The sequence below is a fragment of the Alosa alosa genome, chromosome 12 (genome assembly GCF_017589495.1).
Source record: "Alosa alosa isolate M-15738 ecotype Scorff River chromosome 12, AALO_Geno_1.1, whole genome shotgun sequence".
Classification (NCBI taxonomy): domain Eukaryota; kingdom Metazoa; phylum Chordata; class Actinopteri; order Clupeiformes; family Clupeidae; genus Alosa; species Alosa alosa.
The window spans coordinates 5,072,464-5,084,898 of record NC_063200.1 but is presented as its reverse complement, the minus strand read 5'-3'; the positions used below and the strand labels follow the sequence as shown (position 1 = coordinate 5,084,898).

General features: G+C 42.7%; 3 protein-coding genes across 15 annotated transcripts in view; 2 read left to right on the top strand and 1 right to left on the bottom strand.

Annotated features, from left to right (window-relative positions):
- Positions 1 to 509: 509 nt before the first annotated feature.
- dync2i2 (dynein 2 intermediate chain 2) lies at positions 510 to 11,276 on the top strand. 4 transcript variants are annotated; one of them, XR_007195224.1, is made up of 11 exons: positions 7,082 to 7,232; positions 7,438 to 7,520; positions 7,647 to 7,895; positions 7,985 to 8,094; positions 8,183 to 8,340; positions 8,423 to 8,532; positions 8,800 to 8,967; positions 9,206 to 9,438; positions 9,815 to 9,975; positions 10,605 to 10,902; positions 10,997 to 11,276. XR_007195224.1 is itself a non-coding variant. In XM_048258497.1 (10 exons), the coding sequence occupies exons 2-10, from the start codon at positions 7,443 to 7,445 to the stop codon at positions 10,841 to 10,843; spliced, it is 1,506 nt and encodes a 501-aa protein (XP_048114454.1). In that variant the 5' UTR covers positions 510 to 628; positions 7,438 to 7,442; the 3' UTR covers positions 10,844 to 11,276. The 4 variants fall into 4 exon arrangements, 3 of the variants coding, with proteins under 3 accessions (XP_048114454.1, XP_048114452.1, XP_048114453.1); XM_048258497.1 differs by lacking the exon at positions 7,082 to 7,232 and adding an exon at positions 510 to 628 and having other exon boundaries at positions 10,605 to 11,276; XM_048258495.1 differs by having other exon boundaries at positions 10,605 to 11,276.
- On the top strand, positions 2,439 to 6,558 carry setb (SET nuclear proto-oncogene b). Its single transcript, XM_048258499.1, has 8 exons — positions 2,439 to 2,753; positions 3,958 to 4,015; positions 4,098 to 4,240; positions 4,484 to 4,587; positions 4,675 to 4,788; positions 4,889 to 5,059; positions 5,388 to 5,531; positions 5,693 to 6,558. The coding sequence occupies exons 1-8, from the start codon at positions 2,681 to 2,683 to the stop codon at positions 5,711 to 5,713; spliced, it is 828 nt and encodes a 275-aa protein (XP_048114456.1). The 5' UTR covers positions 2,439 to 2,680; the 3' UTR covers positions 5,714 to 6,558.
- sptan1 (spectrin alpha, non-erythrocytic 1) overlaps positions 11,277 to 12,435 on the bottom strand; it is a 36,505-nt gene continuing 35,346 nt past the window's right edge. For all 10 annotated transcript variants that reach the window (XM_048258486.1, XM_048258489.1, XM_048258484.1 and 7 more), the window contains 4 exons: positions 12,359 to 12,412; positions 12,098 to 12,244; positions 11,833 to 11,980; positions 11,277 to 11,736 (listed from right to left, as the gene is read on the bottom strand). In XM_048258486.1, coding sequence (XP_048114443.1) covers positions 11,611 to 11,736; positions 11,833 to 11,980; positions 12,098 to 12,244; positions 12,359 to 12,412 — 475 coding nt within the window. In that variant the 3' untranslated portion in view covers positions 11,277 to 11,610. The remainder of the gene's footprint in view (positions 11,737 to 11,832; positions 11,981 to 12,097; positions 12,245 to 12,358; positions 12,413 to 12,435) is intronic.

The following is a 12,435-nucleotide window of genomic DNA, read 5'->3' as shown; positions in this document are numbered from 1 at the left end:
ATGTTGCCAGCTGAAATCTGAAGCACATAAACATGAACACCAGAACACACTTTGGTCATTGGCTTCTGGCCCCTACAAGAAATCCTGTACAGATAAAGATTAGGAGCATGTTTTCAACAAGGTTTACTTTGACGAGAGCTAGCAGAGACTGGAAATACACATAACACACATGTATGACAATTTACATATTTAAAACAAACTGACAAGTTCTGTAAGGGGTGTTCAATGGGGGTTAACTACCGACTAGTATTTCACTGTTCATACAATAAAACGTTATTTTTGTTCGGGACAACGGTCAAATTTGAGGGAATCACGTTTCAAGACATGAGGCTGTCTTTGTAGTGTTCAAGGGAAAACAGAGGCTGCTCTGTCCTCACCTCTCATGGCAAAGCATGCAAATGGAAAACCCGAAATGCTTGCAAGATGGAATATCATAGATCATTTCCAAAGCGGAAAGGCGTTTTTCTCCCCTCAAAATGACTGGACCTGACTATTTTCGACGTTGTTTGGCATTCAGTGTTCGACAGTGGGACAGGCATTCAGTAACCAAACCCTGTTAAACCAGTAAAACCAGAAAGTCTGAATACACTACTCTTGCCAACTCAATAGTTTTGATGCCGAGATTTCGGTGAGTAACTTATGAGCTGAACGTGTGACATAATTTCATCTGGCCCATAACGTTAGTACTATTGTGAACAAAGATGTAAAAAAAAAAAGGCTTGCTACTCGTTAGCTAACGTTAACAGTTAAACGTTATTTTAGTTATTTAATTTCCCATGGCGTACAATAACGTCAGTTACCAGGAATATCAAGTTATGCTGGCGAACGTCTGGGATCACATTATTTCACCCAAGTTAGCTTTTTATTGGGAAAATAGTCTAGTAAATTACAGTGGACGACATTATGACCATGATTTATCGCTAGCCATGTTATTGACCAAACTTTAGGATAGTCTAACTGTAACTTAACGTTGTATTAATTCTTAACATTAATACAACGCCATGGTAGTTTTCAAAAAGTAACGTTAACTATCTAACAAAATGAAATGATGAGGCATTAAGCAAGTTGTTGAAATTAATATCGACCTTACCTGTAGAGTAACGCTCGCCATGTCAACTTATATTCAGAGATCCAAGACCCCCGTTACCACCTAGAAGCTACGAGGATAACGTTCACTCGACTGTCCTGATAACGTTAAACTTAAGCTTTCTTCCAACGTTGTTTCGTCGCAGCAAACTAATACTACGAAGTTAAACTTTGCCACTGGGTTAACGATGGCCTCAGACAAAGTGGTGAGCTGCCATTCACTTAGCCCAGTTTACTTCAAACTAGAAGATAAAGGCATACCAGCTAACAACCAGGTTTAATCACAGAAACACACATTTCGAAACTAGGTCGAACCAGTAGGCCTACTCAGTTTCCAGTATTTCCTACGACAGCCTTGGCTGTTCTCGCGAAAACAGCCAGACTGTCCATTGCACACACCACCACCACCGGTACTTTTCTGAAAGTTTTTTTTTGTGTGTTTGAGTCCGGGGTTTGAAATCTACGGAGACGCCTCCTTGACCAAACTTCTGTTGGTTAAGGCTCCTGCCAATCAAAACCAAACGTCTTGCTCCATGTTTCGCTGACCTCTTTAGACCATGCACAAAGGTGTATATCTTAATATATTAAAATCTAAACACTCTAGTGTAAATCTTAGTTTGCATTTGAATTTTGTTCTACATAAAAGGGGAACCAACGATTCAGTGGAAAGGTTAGTGGGACTAGCAGAGGGCATAAAGACATATATGGCTTTAAAATCAATTAGCTTACAATAAACAAATGTCCAGAACAAAAATGAATAAACAAAAAAACATATTTGAAAGATTACATAATATAATCTTGTTTTCAACTATTTCTGAGAAAATGAACTTTGCATGTTTTGAGGAAAAATACACTATGTTTAAATGTGATTGATAGAATGTTACACGTCAACTTTTTTAGGATGATTACAAAGTCACCATTCGTTGTAGGCGATGGATTTGATCCAGGATAACCATCATTACTGGTGCAGCTGGTCATGCACAATAGAAGTAGGCTACAACAATCTATAAAATAGCATGGGCAGTAATTAGGCTTATTCGATCATTATCTGAAATTATATACATTATAATATATATATATGAAATTAACTATATGCTATACTTTATAATTTAAATAATAGCACTGGCGCATCAACCTCCATTTCATCATAAAATTGGTCCCGACCTAGTCCCGACCCTACTCTACCAAGAAAATAAAAAAAATGCACTGTTGTGTACTGTGTGACGCACTCTGGGCGTTGTTTCCATAGCGATCCCACCTCCTTTACTGATAACCACCAATCAGAAGGTAACAACGGGAGCGAGCGGCGTTTTGTAAATCGTCCCTGGAGAGGCGGGGTTGTCTATTCAATTTTCATAGCTAAAGCGCGTTCGCAGAAGGAGTGGAGCGCGTGAGTGAGACCGAGCTCTGTGTGGTGGTGGAAGCGGCGGCGGTGTGTTAAGCTTCTCGTTCTATGCTGTGGGGGTGCACGACACACGTTTTTAGTCGCACTTCTCCAACCTAGAGTCAACTAACTTTTTTCTTCCTCAGGGGAGATTTGTAATTGAACGGAATATATTTTTGTGGAGTTCAACACTGCCAGAATCCGAAAATCATGTCGGCGTCGGCGGCGAAAGTCAGTAGAAAGGAGCAGAACTCAAACCATGACGGAGCGGACGAGACCTCCGGTAAGTAATGGCGGCCTCCTAAGCACCGCCATTTTCACTTGTTCTCTCCGTAGTCGGTAATGTTGCGAATGAGTTGGTCTTTGTATTGTCAGACGCTGTACGTTGCAAAAGAAGTGTTGAGGGTCCTTCACGAGTGATGATATTGTGCCGCAGCATTCGCTTCAGTGTAGTGCGAATGTGTTTGCGAAACAACAGACCAGGTTCGGGGAGGCCATGTTTCCCTTGCATAGAATTCATTGTGCCACGCATGTGACTTCAAGGAACACCTGGCTATATTTGTCTTATATGCTCGAATTCTGGGTAGATATGTATACAGCCCCAGTTTGGTTAAAAAAATATTCGTTCAATGCATATATATACTTTTGGTAATTGTATATTTTGCTTTGGTGTGACTCATAAGGCCCTGCGCTTGCTAGCATAGTTAGCTAACGTTACGCTGCCACTTATTGTGTCCCGCCATCCTATCTTAGCGGGTTAGCGGCATGTGGCCCTTGTTGAACTGTTTTTGCATTCTACATGACATTGACTGACAAGTTTGCTGACGGTAATTTTGTTGCGCTTCACTTTGGCTGTTTCATATCGGTCTTTAAATACTCCGAACGCAGCTACGTAGTTTCCCGACCAAGGAGGGCAAGCTAGCTAGAGAACGTCAAGTTACTAGCCAGCTAGGCTGGATTCAGGATTTCCAGCGTGCGGCCTTCCTCATTCAAACCACGCGGCCTTGTGTAGCAGCAGGAAGCAGCATCAGAACGGCTTGAGTGGCTACTTCGGTCGAGACTTCTTGAATGCTCTTAGCTAGTATGTTGACCTGTAGGGTACCAGTGTGTCCTACTGTTGGTGAGAATTGATGAGCAATGTAACGTGAAGGATTCATAAACCGTTTGGACTTGCCTTGGTCGTTATCTGTAACATTAACGTTATGCGGTAACATTGTAGAGTTGACCCATAAAATGTTTGTGACCACGTATACTATTGATCTACCAATATGAGATCGATTTTTCTATCGTTCCGCGAAATAATCTTGATATTCTTTGTGTCTCCTTTGCAAAATAATGCAACGTTAGTAAATTAACGTTGTAACGTTAAAGAACAAGCTGACAAACTACATGATTATTTCTATGTTCTACATATTCATGTTTTGTTCGTTGCCAATGCTTCAAATGTTGAAGTTATTTAATTATGTCTCATTATTGTCTCTTTCTAGAAAAAGAGCAACAGGAAGCAATCGAACACATCGATGAAGTACAGAATGAAATTGACAGGTATGGTAGTATTTCATTTGACATTTACTCAGGTTTTTTTTGGCTAGTGCTTGTTTTCTGACATGTTTTCCCTCCTGTACAGATTGAATGAACAGGCAAGTGAGGAAATTTTAAAAGTAGAGCAGAAGTACAATAAGCTACGCCAGCCATTCTTCCAGAAGAGGTCAGAACTCATAGCCAAAATCCCCAACTTCTGGGTCACGACGTTCGTCAACCATCCACAAGGTGAGTTGATACTTATGTCTGAATTGTCGGAATGAGTTGAAATACAGTGACATTCAAGCTGAAGTTGAGTTAATTTCAATGATGTATTAGATTAAAACATGTTATAATTAAATTTTAGACCGATAATGTCTTCAACTAGACAGAAAATGAGCATAATGATTCATCTGTCAATATTGGTGAGACATACATGTGTTTGAGCTGTGAAATGTTTTTTTAGTAATTGTTTTTATTTTTTATTTTTAGTCTCAGCTCTGCTTGGTGAGGAAGACGAGGAGGCACTTCACTACCTCACCAGGGTGGAGGTCACTGAGTTTGAGGACATCAAATCAGGTTACAGAATAGACTTTGTAAGTGTTCAAAGTTTGACACACAGAGACATTTACTTGAATAACAAGTGATCATAGATGTACTTACTCGATTTTGTCTTGTTGCAGTACTTTGATGAAAACTCTTACTTTGAAAATAAAATCCTGTCGAAAGAGTTCCATTTGAATGAAAGCGGTGATCCATCCTCAAAATCCACTGAAATTAAATGGAAAGCTGGAAAGGTAACTACTACTTTAAAAACCCATGCACTTGTGTAGAAGTAAGGCATTACTCTTGTCATTCTTGAGAATTTGAGATTGATAACGGTCTTCGTTCTCGTAGGATTTGACGAAACGTACTGGCCAAACACAGAATAAAGCGGGCAAAAAGAGGCAACACGAGGAGCCGGAGAGCTTCTTCACATGGTTCACCGATCACTCAGACGCAGGGGCAGACGAACTCGGTGAGGTCATCAAGGATGACATCTGGCCCAACCCTTTACAGTACTACCTGGTAAGACCAGCACAATCAACTGACAAAGTAATGTGCGGTAACTAAGTAAGGGATGATGTATAGAACGGCGGTTATTATTGGGGAAAATAAGTCCAGACAGGGCGAACCGGACTCCGACGCGCAGCGGAGGGGTCTTGTTCCGCCCTGAAGGGACTTATTTTCCCAATAATGACCGGCGTTCTATACATTATCCCGCTTATTACACGACTACTTGCCAAAACGAATTGCTATGGATAGATTTTGTTTGGTAAATGTGATTGAAACTGTTTGGGGTTATGGTTGACCCTTGCTTTATGCCACAGATTTAAGTTCTTTTTGCTGCTCATAGGTCCCAGACATGGAGGATGAAGAGGGTGAAGGAGAGGAAGATGATGAGGATGAAGATGAAGAGGGCCTGGAAGACATTGATGAGGAAGGAGATGAAGATGAGGGAGAGGAGGATGAAGAGGAGGATGATGGAGAAGATGGAGAGGTTTGTTTTTTGGGGCTCAGGTGTTGAAATGGGTCATTGGGCCAACCACTTGTGCCGGTTATTGGTTGAGCAAAAATTAAAACGGCAGCTCTGCATTATTTTCCTAATGTTATTAGCTGTGTTAAAGGCTGGTGTTTAACAGCTTCTTCTCTTTGTTACAGGATGATGGGGAAGATGATTAAAAGTATCGGGGACCTATTCCAATTACCTTCGTACCTGTTGTTTTTCCTTTGACCTGTTCATCCTTCAACCATTGGGAGCAAAAGAGCTTTTTGTTTTGTTTCGTTTTCTCTTGTTTTATTTTTTATGATTTTGTGCTCCGTCTTTTATTCTACTGAAGCCTCTCCTGTCCTTACCATGTCTAATAAGTTAATTCCCTGGACATGCCTGCATTGGAAAACTGGTGGCAGTCTTGTTGCTGAAGCCTCTTGCATCCTTTTCAATTACCACACGCATCTCCAAAGACAATAAGAAATGTTAACCATCTGCACGTCATCTTACGTAGAGAGTAATGAAGTAAAATAGCAGTTTATCTATAAGTCTACAAGTACATTTTTCTGTGAATGGTTGTGAGTTGAATAACGATAAGCCATGGTGCAGTGATGACCTAATCATAGATAAAGTAGCCACATTTTGTTTCCCTTTATTTTTTATTTTCAATTTTGTCTCTTCAGTGCAGAGGTAAGCCCCATGAGTTGACACTGTTTTTCCTATGTGTTTTGGACAAATGGGAAGCACCAGCTTGTTGTCACCTCTTGTAAATTTTTTGGGGTCAATATCAGGGTACAACAGTCATTGTGGACAGTTAACAAGGGTTGGGTGGGGCAAGTGGGCATTTGACACATCAACATTTGGGTTTATGTTGATTGAAGTTTCATTGTAATGTTTTACAGACACCCATGAGGTTTGAAATTTACATTTTTAATAAAAACAAAACACAAAAAAAGTTCCTCTTGTAATTTTGAGCTTGGCTGATTAAAGGATTATTATTTAAGTGAGAAAATAAAGAGCCTGTAGAATATGAAAAGGTCTCTTACCTGTGGTGTTTTTCTCCACCTTTCTCTACAAGATCTACTGTAATAGTGAACCTGCAGAATGTTCACTGGTAAAGACTGCTCTTGAAACAGTTGTGGGTGTGTTGGGTATCTGCATTACCATCTCACAACAGTATGCAAATGATCTAACAGTCTACACAGCAACTTATAACATAATTTCAAACCAGTTAAATAGAGGCAAAATAATTTTTCGAATGATGTAATCGTTAGCTCGACTCGCGTTAAACAGGGCAGTTTGCAGCTAGACTTGCATTCCCTTTCATCCTTCCATATTTGCCGGGTAGCCAGCTAATGATTGTTATGAAACGTACAGCCACACTGAGAAAACCCCCCCCACAAATCTATGTAATATGCCTGCTTTTTCTAAGTTTGTGGTGGACATATCTGAGTGACCACTACACCTGTAGAGCGGTGCTGGAAATGCGCTCGCTCGACCTGCCAAAGGACCCCAAGGTGACATGCAGACCTCCCATTGGTCCATCGGTTTCCTAGGGAATAATAAAGCGGAAGTTTTGGTCAGGAGCACAGCAGCCGATCAGCCAAACACGCTACATCAACACACATTCTCTTGTTTCCATGGGAAGAGATTTAAGTTATTTGTGTTAGCATTTTGTCTGTTTTGCAAAGCTAAAGATGGGGTATCATTGTGAGTACACCAAAGCCAGCTGTAATATTTGGTTTAACGTTATTCCCAGATAGCAATGTGAGCTAAAGTTAGAACTAGCACAATTTTGCTCAGCCAAACTGCTTCGCCCTGGGATCAGTTTCTATCATAACCGGGTGGGGGGAGTGTTTTGTTGTCATTGAGTCGGGTAGTTAGGAAGCTAATTAATATTTTAAGGTGAAATTAGGTATAATGTTTACGGATGAAACTTTGGATTCGGTTGGCACCGAATCATCATGGAGAAGATCACTTCAGTCTGTGCAGGAGTCGGTAAGTAACGGTCGTTGATAAGCGCGATTAGCTAACAGCTACCCATGTAGCTAATTCAAGAGACGCTCTGAACACTTTGAAGGCTTAGAGTTAGTTTACTGGTGTGTTCCAATCAATCTGTTGCAGAGGAGCTGTCAAACATTACCACTGCACACCGCAGAGGCTGAGGTACAGGCGCTACATGTTACGAATAATGGCACACAGACCGATGCACAGGACTGCTTTGCTGAATACCACGAGACGAGCGGTGACCACCCTGGCTTAAAGGAATTCTTGGATGGAATCGAGGAAATGGTCATCAAAGAGCTGATAAAGAATTCGAGGAGCCATGCTTTCGATGGGTTTGAAGTAAATTGGGTTGATCACAAAGAAACGGTGAGGACAGTGTTCTGGACATTCCCAGGCTGTCAGACCAATTAGACGCGTATCTTGCATTTGTGGTCTTACCATCATTGTGTTATTAGGTAGCCTGTATTCATCGACTTCAACATCCAGACGCCCAGTCAAGAGGGCTCCAAGTCACCAGTTTGTCTTGGAGTTGCACAGGCTCGGTCATTGCTTGTGCCTTTGGCCGGTAATACCTTGGACAACTCACTCCCTATCACTATTGCATTTTGCTTGTTTTGATACCTTAGATCTCACCGTTATTTGTATAATTTCAGAGTGGATGATGGTGACTGGAACACAGAAAGATGCTTTGTGTGCACCTGGAACTTGGATCGAAGAGGCTTAAACCCCAAGCGGCCTGACTTGACCATAGATGTGGCCAGTGCTGTCATGTGCTTGTCCTTCCATCCCCAGCGTCCTTCTCTGATAGCAGGTAAGGTCTCTTATCTGTGGGAATAAAAGCATTTCTTCCTATTGTTCGCCTACTGTCCTCACAGCCCTGCATGTGTTTGCAGGTGGGCTGTACAGTGGAGAGGTTGTGGTGTGGGACACAAGCCGCACACAAGACCCCATCCTGGCCCAGACTGGCATGTCTGCAGATACTCACAGGGAGCCAGTGTATCAGGTATTGCTCTTCACCAGCATCTACATCATCCACAGAGCAAGTACAACACCGCTGTGTGATTTGGCTGTTACACCTCCTGTTCCCATGGTGATGGCTGATAACCCAGGATCTTCAGCCCTGTCAATACAGCCATGTCAACTTTACATTTACAGTTACATGCAACTCATTCTGTATTTATTCATTTAGATAGATAGATAGATAGATAGATAGATAGATAGATAGATAGATAGATTCAAGATAACATATTGCTGCTTTGGGCTTTTGTAGGTGCACTGGGTTCCTGGCTCCCGCAGAGGGGAGCTGGATGTGATGAGTGCAGGCTCAGGAGGCCGAGTCCTGCAGTGGCGAGTGGAGGGAGTGGAGGGCAGGCTGGTGCTGGCCTCTGGATATGCCCTGGTTCGACAGCAGGTGCCCATGATCAATACACTGAGCAAGGTAGGGGTTATAACAAACACCCAAAGCTGCATTTCGTTTACTGTGACAACTTGTGACACAAAGTTTTTGAAATTATAGCCATAGTTTTGTCCTGTATGCAGTTAATCTCCCACTTGGTCATGGATGTTACTGCATTTTACATTGCATTTAAGTGTAACTCAGTTTGGGAAAATGGACAAAGTATGCAGTGTCACTCTGCAGCTTGGGTCACCTGGTCTCAAACTCTGCTCCTCTGTAGGCAAGAGGTGGCAGCAGCATAGGGGTCACAGCCCTCGCCCTCTCTCCTTGGGACCTGGACTCCTTCCTGGTGGGCTCCGAAGGGGGTCTGGTCCTCAAATGCGCCTTCTCCAGTCAGACAGTGTCTGCAGCACTCCCTGATGGCGAGAGTGTGACACTACGGGCTCCTGCCCAGTTCTGTTTCTCGCCCAGCAGTGGCCCTGTCCACTCCCTGCACTGCTCACCATTTCACAGGTGACTACCTCCATCAGCTGTAATCTTCTTGGATGTCATAACATATATCATTATTGTCTCATATGTTTGGGTACAACTTTCCCCCATTCTATATGAGGGGCTCATAAGACACATAATCTCTTCAAATATCTCACAGCATGTATTCTGCTGCTATTTTAGAGTGTGAATAATGAGACATTCAAGTTCATTATTCTTTTTACACATCCTTAGTTATTCTGAGCCGCCAGTATTTTGAGCTGGTCTTTGAGTAACTGATGTTTCCTAGGCTCACCGTATTAGCCCTAATTTTGAATGTATGAAGTAAATTCATATCATGAGTAAAACTGACTGAGCTCGTCTCTCTCTCTCTCTCTCTCTCTGTCTGTCTGGGTGTTAGGAACCTGTTTGTGAGCGGAGGGACAGATGGCCTGGCCCACCTCCACAGCCTGCTCCAGGCTGAGCCCCTGCTGGCTCTGCGGGTGTGTGACTCATCATACGTGTTTGCAGTGCGCTGGTCTCCAACACGCCCACTTGTTTTCGCAGCAGCCACAGGACAAGGTGGGAGGCATTGTATGATATTGAGTGTGATTCAGCGCTAATGCAGCAGTGAATGCATGTGCCATGGCGATATCTCGCTAGTCTTGTTTGGATGAAATGTGGGAAAACCCACAGTCTGAATTTGAAATCTGGTAGATTCTCTGCAAGCTGAAAAATAATGCAGAGGAAACACATATGTGAAACTGATTCCGTGATCTGAACCATTCCTGCAGATGGATTGAATAACAACTACTTGTCGTATGTCATTCTGGAGACATAAAAAGCCATACAGGAAAGATGCTCTCCACTCAGTTTTTTTGTCAGCTAAATCTCTGCTCATTTAAATATCTCCAGCTCCGTTTGAGCAGCAGTCTAATTTCCATCCATCTAAATTCCATTTAATTAGGCTTAATGAGAGCCAATTTGCTGTTAAATTTGATTGATGCTCAGTTGATAGCTCCAAACCAAACCTAATGCAATTGTCTCAGTCCAGTGATCATAGATCATCTATGGAAGGAGGCAGGCCATTTCCTCAGAGAAACATACACCAACATTTCTAATACACTTGACCCACCCTTTGTATCCAAGAATAGTCATTGTAATATTTTTTCTTTCTCCATAATATAGAAAGTATCTTTTGGTTTCGACAGGTTTGGTACAGATTTTTGACCTGGGTCGGCGGTCACTGAGAGCTGCTACCACGATTGACCAGGAGACTGGTGGCAAACCTGTGTACTGTCTAGAGTTCAACCCACGGCAGACCCACCTTCTAGCAGCAGGAAACGGAGATGGCACCATCAACATCTGGCAGCTCAGTGGCAACCTGACAGAGCAGGGGCCCAGAGAGACAGCCCAGCTGGAGCAGCTAGCCAATGAGGTGGCAGACTGAGCCGGGGAGCCCCAAGAACCAGCGCTGTTATTTACATCCATCAAGAACACTAAGGGCTACTGCCTGTTGACACAGGAGGATGGACACTGAGGTGTCCCATTGTGTTCTTATCTGGTCAGCGTTCCTACTCTTAACACTCACACGCCCTTTTATCCACCCCTAAACTATTCCAGGTGTAAAACGATTAGGCCTAGTTTACCCAAACACTATTGTTAACTCATTATCGGGAATGCTGGCTTTCTCTTTTTTTACTGGAAGCAGTCGAACACTTGATGTAGTGGCCAGACTTGTAGGCCTTTGTGACCTTAAGTATAATGTCCTTTTATGAATATTTTTATATATATCTATATATCTCTATGTGTGTGTGTTTAAAAAGAAACAAATCTGGAATCTGTTTTTTACAAGGAAATAAAAGGCACGCCGTACAACTTTACCAGTTCTAACCAGTAGCGTTTATTAATGCACACTGCAGTCTTACAGGTGATGTTACAGCATACCATCTCTCTATAGTTTGTTAAAATCAAGCAAAGCACTTTAACAGCTAAAAACAACCACAAGGAAAATGCAGACAGATCCACTACACTATTGTTGTCAGTGAAGCACAAAGAGTGTGAGAGATAAATAGTTTAAGATAAGCTAGATACAGATACTGAGTACTATAGAGAACTCTAGTGTTGGAATCATGCAGTTCAGCTTTGTATTGATTGGTGCGCGTGGTGCCATAAACACATCCCGATTGGTCACTGGCAGGCAGGGGGGCGGGGAGATCAATTGACGAAAAGCGAGCGAGTGAATTCCACGAAGTCGAAGGCGGATGGCAGTTCTCGGCCCTTGCTGTCCAGGTAAGGCTTCATGTGGGAAATGCAGTAATCTGCCTGTTCCTTGGTCAGATTCTGTAAGGTTAGAGGGACAGTTTTAGTTTTACAAGCAAAACGATCACATGTCCGGCAAATATTGCGAAATGCAGGCATGAGGGTTGTAGTGGGTACCTGGTAGAGTTCTTCCTTGGTGACGAAAGGTTTGTTTTCTGCGCTGAGAGCACGGAAGGCGCTTTCGATCTCTTCGCTGGACTTGACGTTCTCTGTCTCGCGACTGATCATGAAGGCCATGTACTCCTGCAAGGACACGTTGCCATCTCTGCAAACACACAGATACACTCTCGTATTAAACTATCAAGAAATTGCTATACACGTTCACATCATTTGAAACTTTGAATGACAGTTCAGTCAGTTATGAGGTGTGTGGAATGCCCACCTGTTGGGATCCACGGTGTCCAAGATGGATTCAAACTCCGGATCCGGTTCTCCTTCTTCCACCATGGGAAGGTCGTAACCGAGGGAACGTAAGCACGACTTGAACTCTTGGTGGTTCAGACGGCCAGACTTCTCCTTGTCGAAGTGCCTGAGGGGGTAAAACAAATAAGGCTCAGATGAGTAACAGTGCCTAGTCTATAAAATAAAACCACTGATCTGTGCTTGAAACCACATAAACAAGTTTTTCGAGCAGGTGACTCACTTGAACATCATACTGAACTCCTTCAGAGCTTCTTCTGTCACACCGGTTGTGTTTCTGGAAGAGGAGAGAAAAGCAAA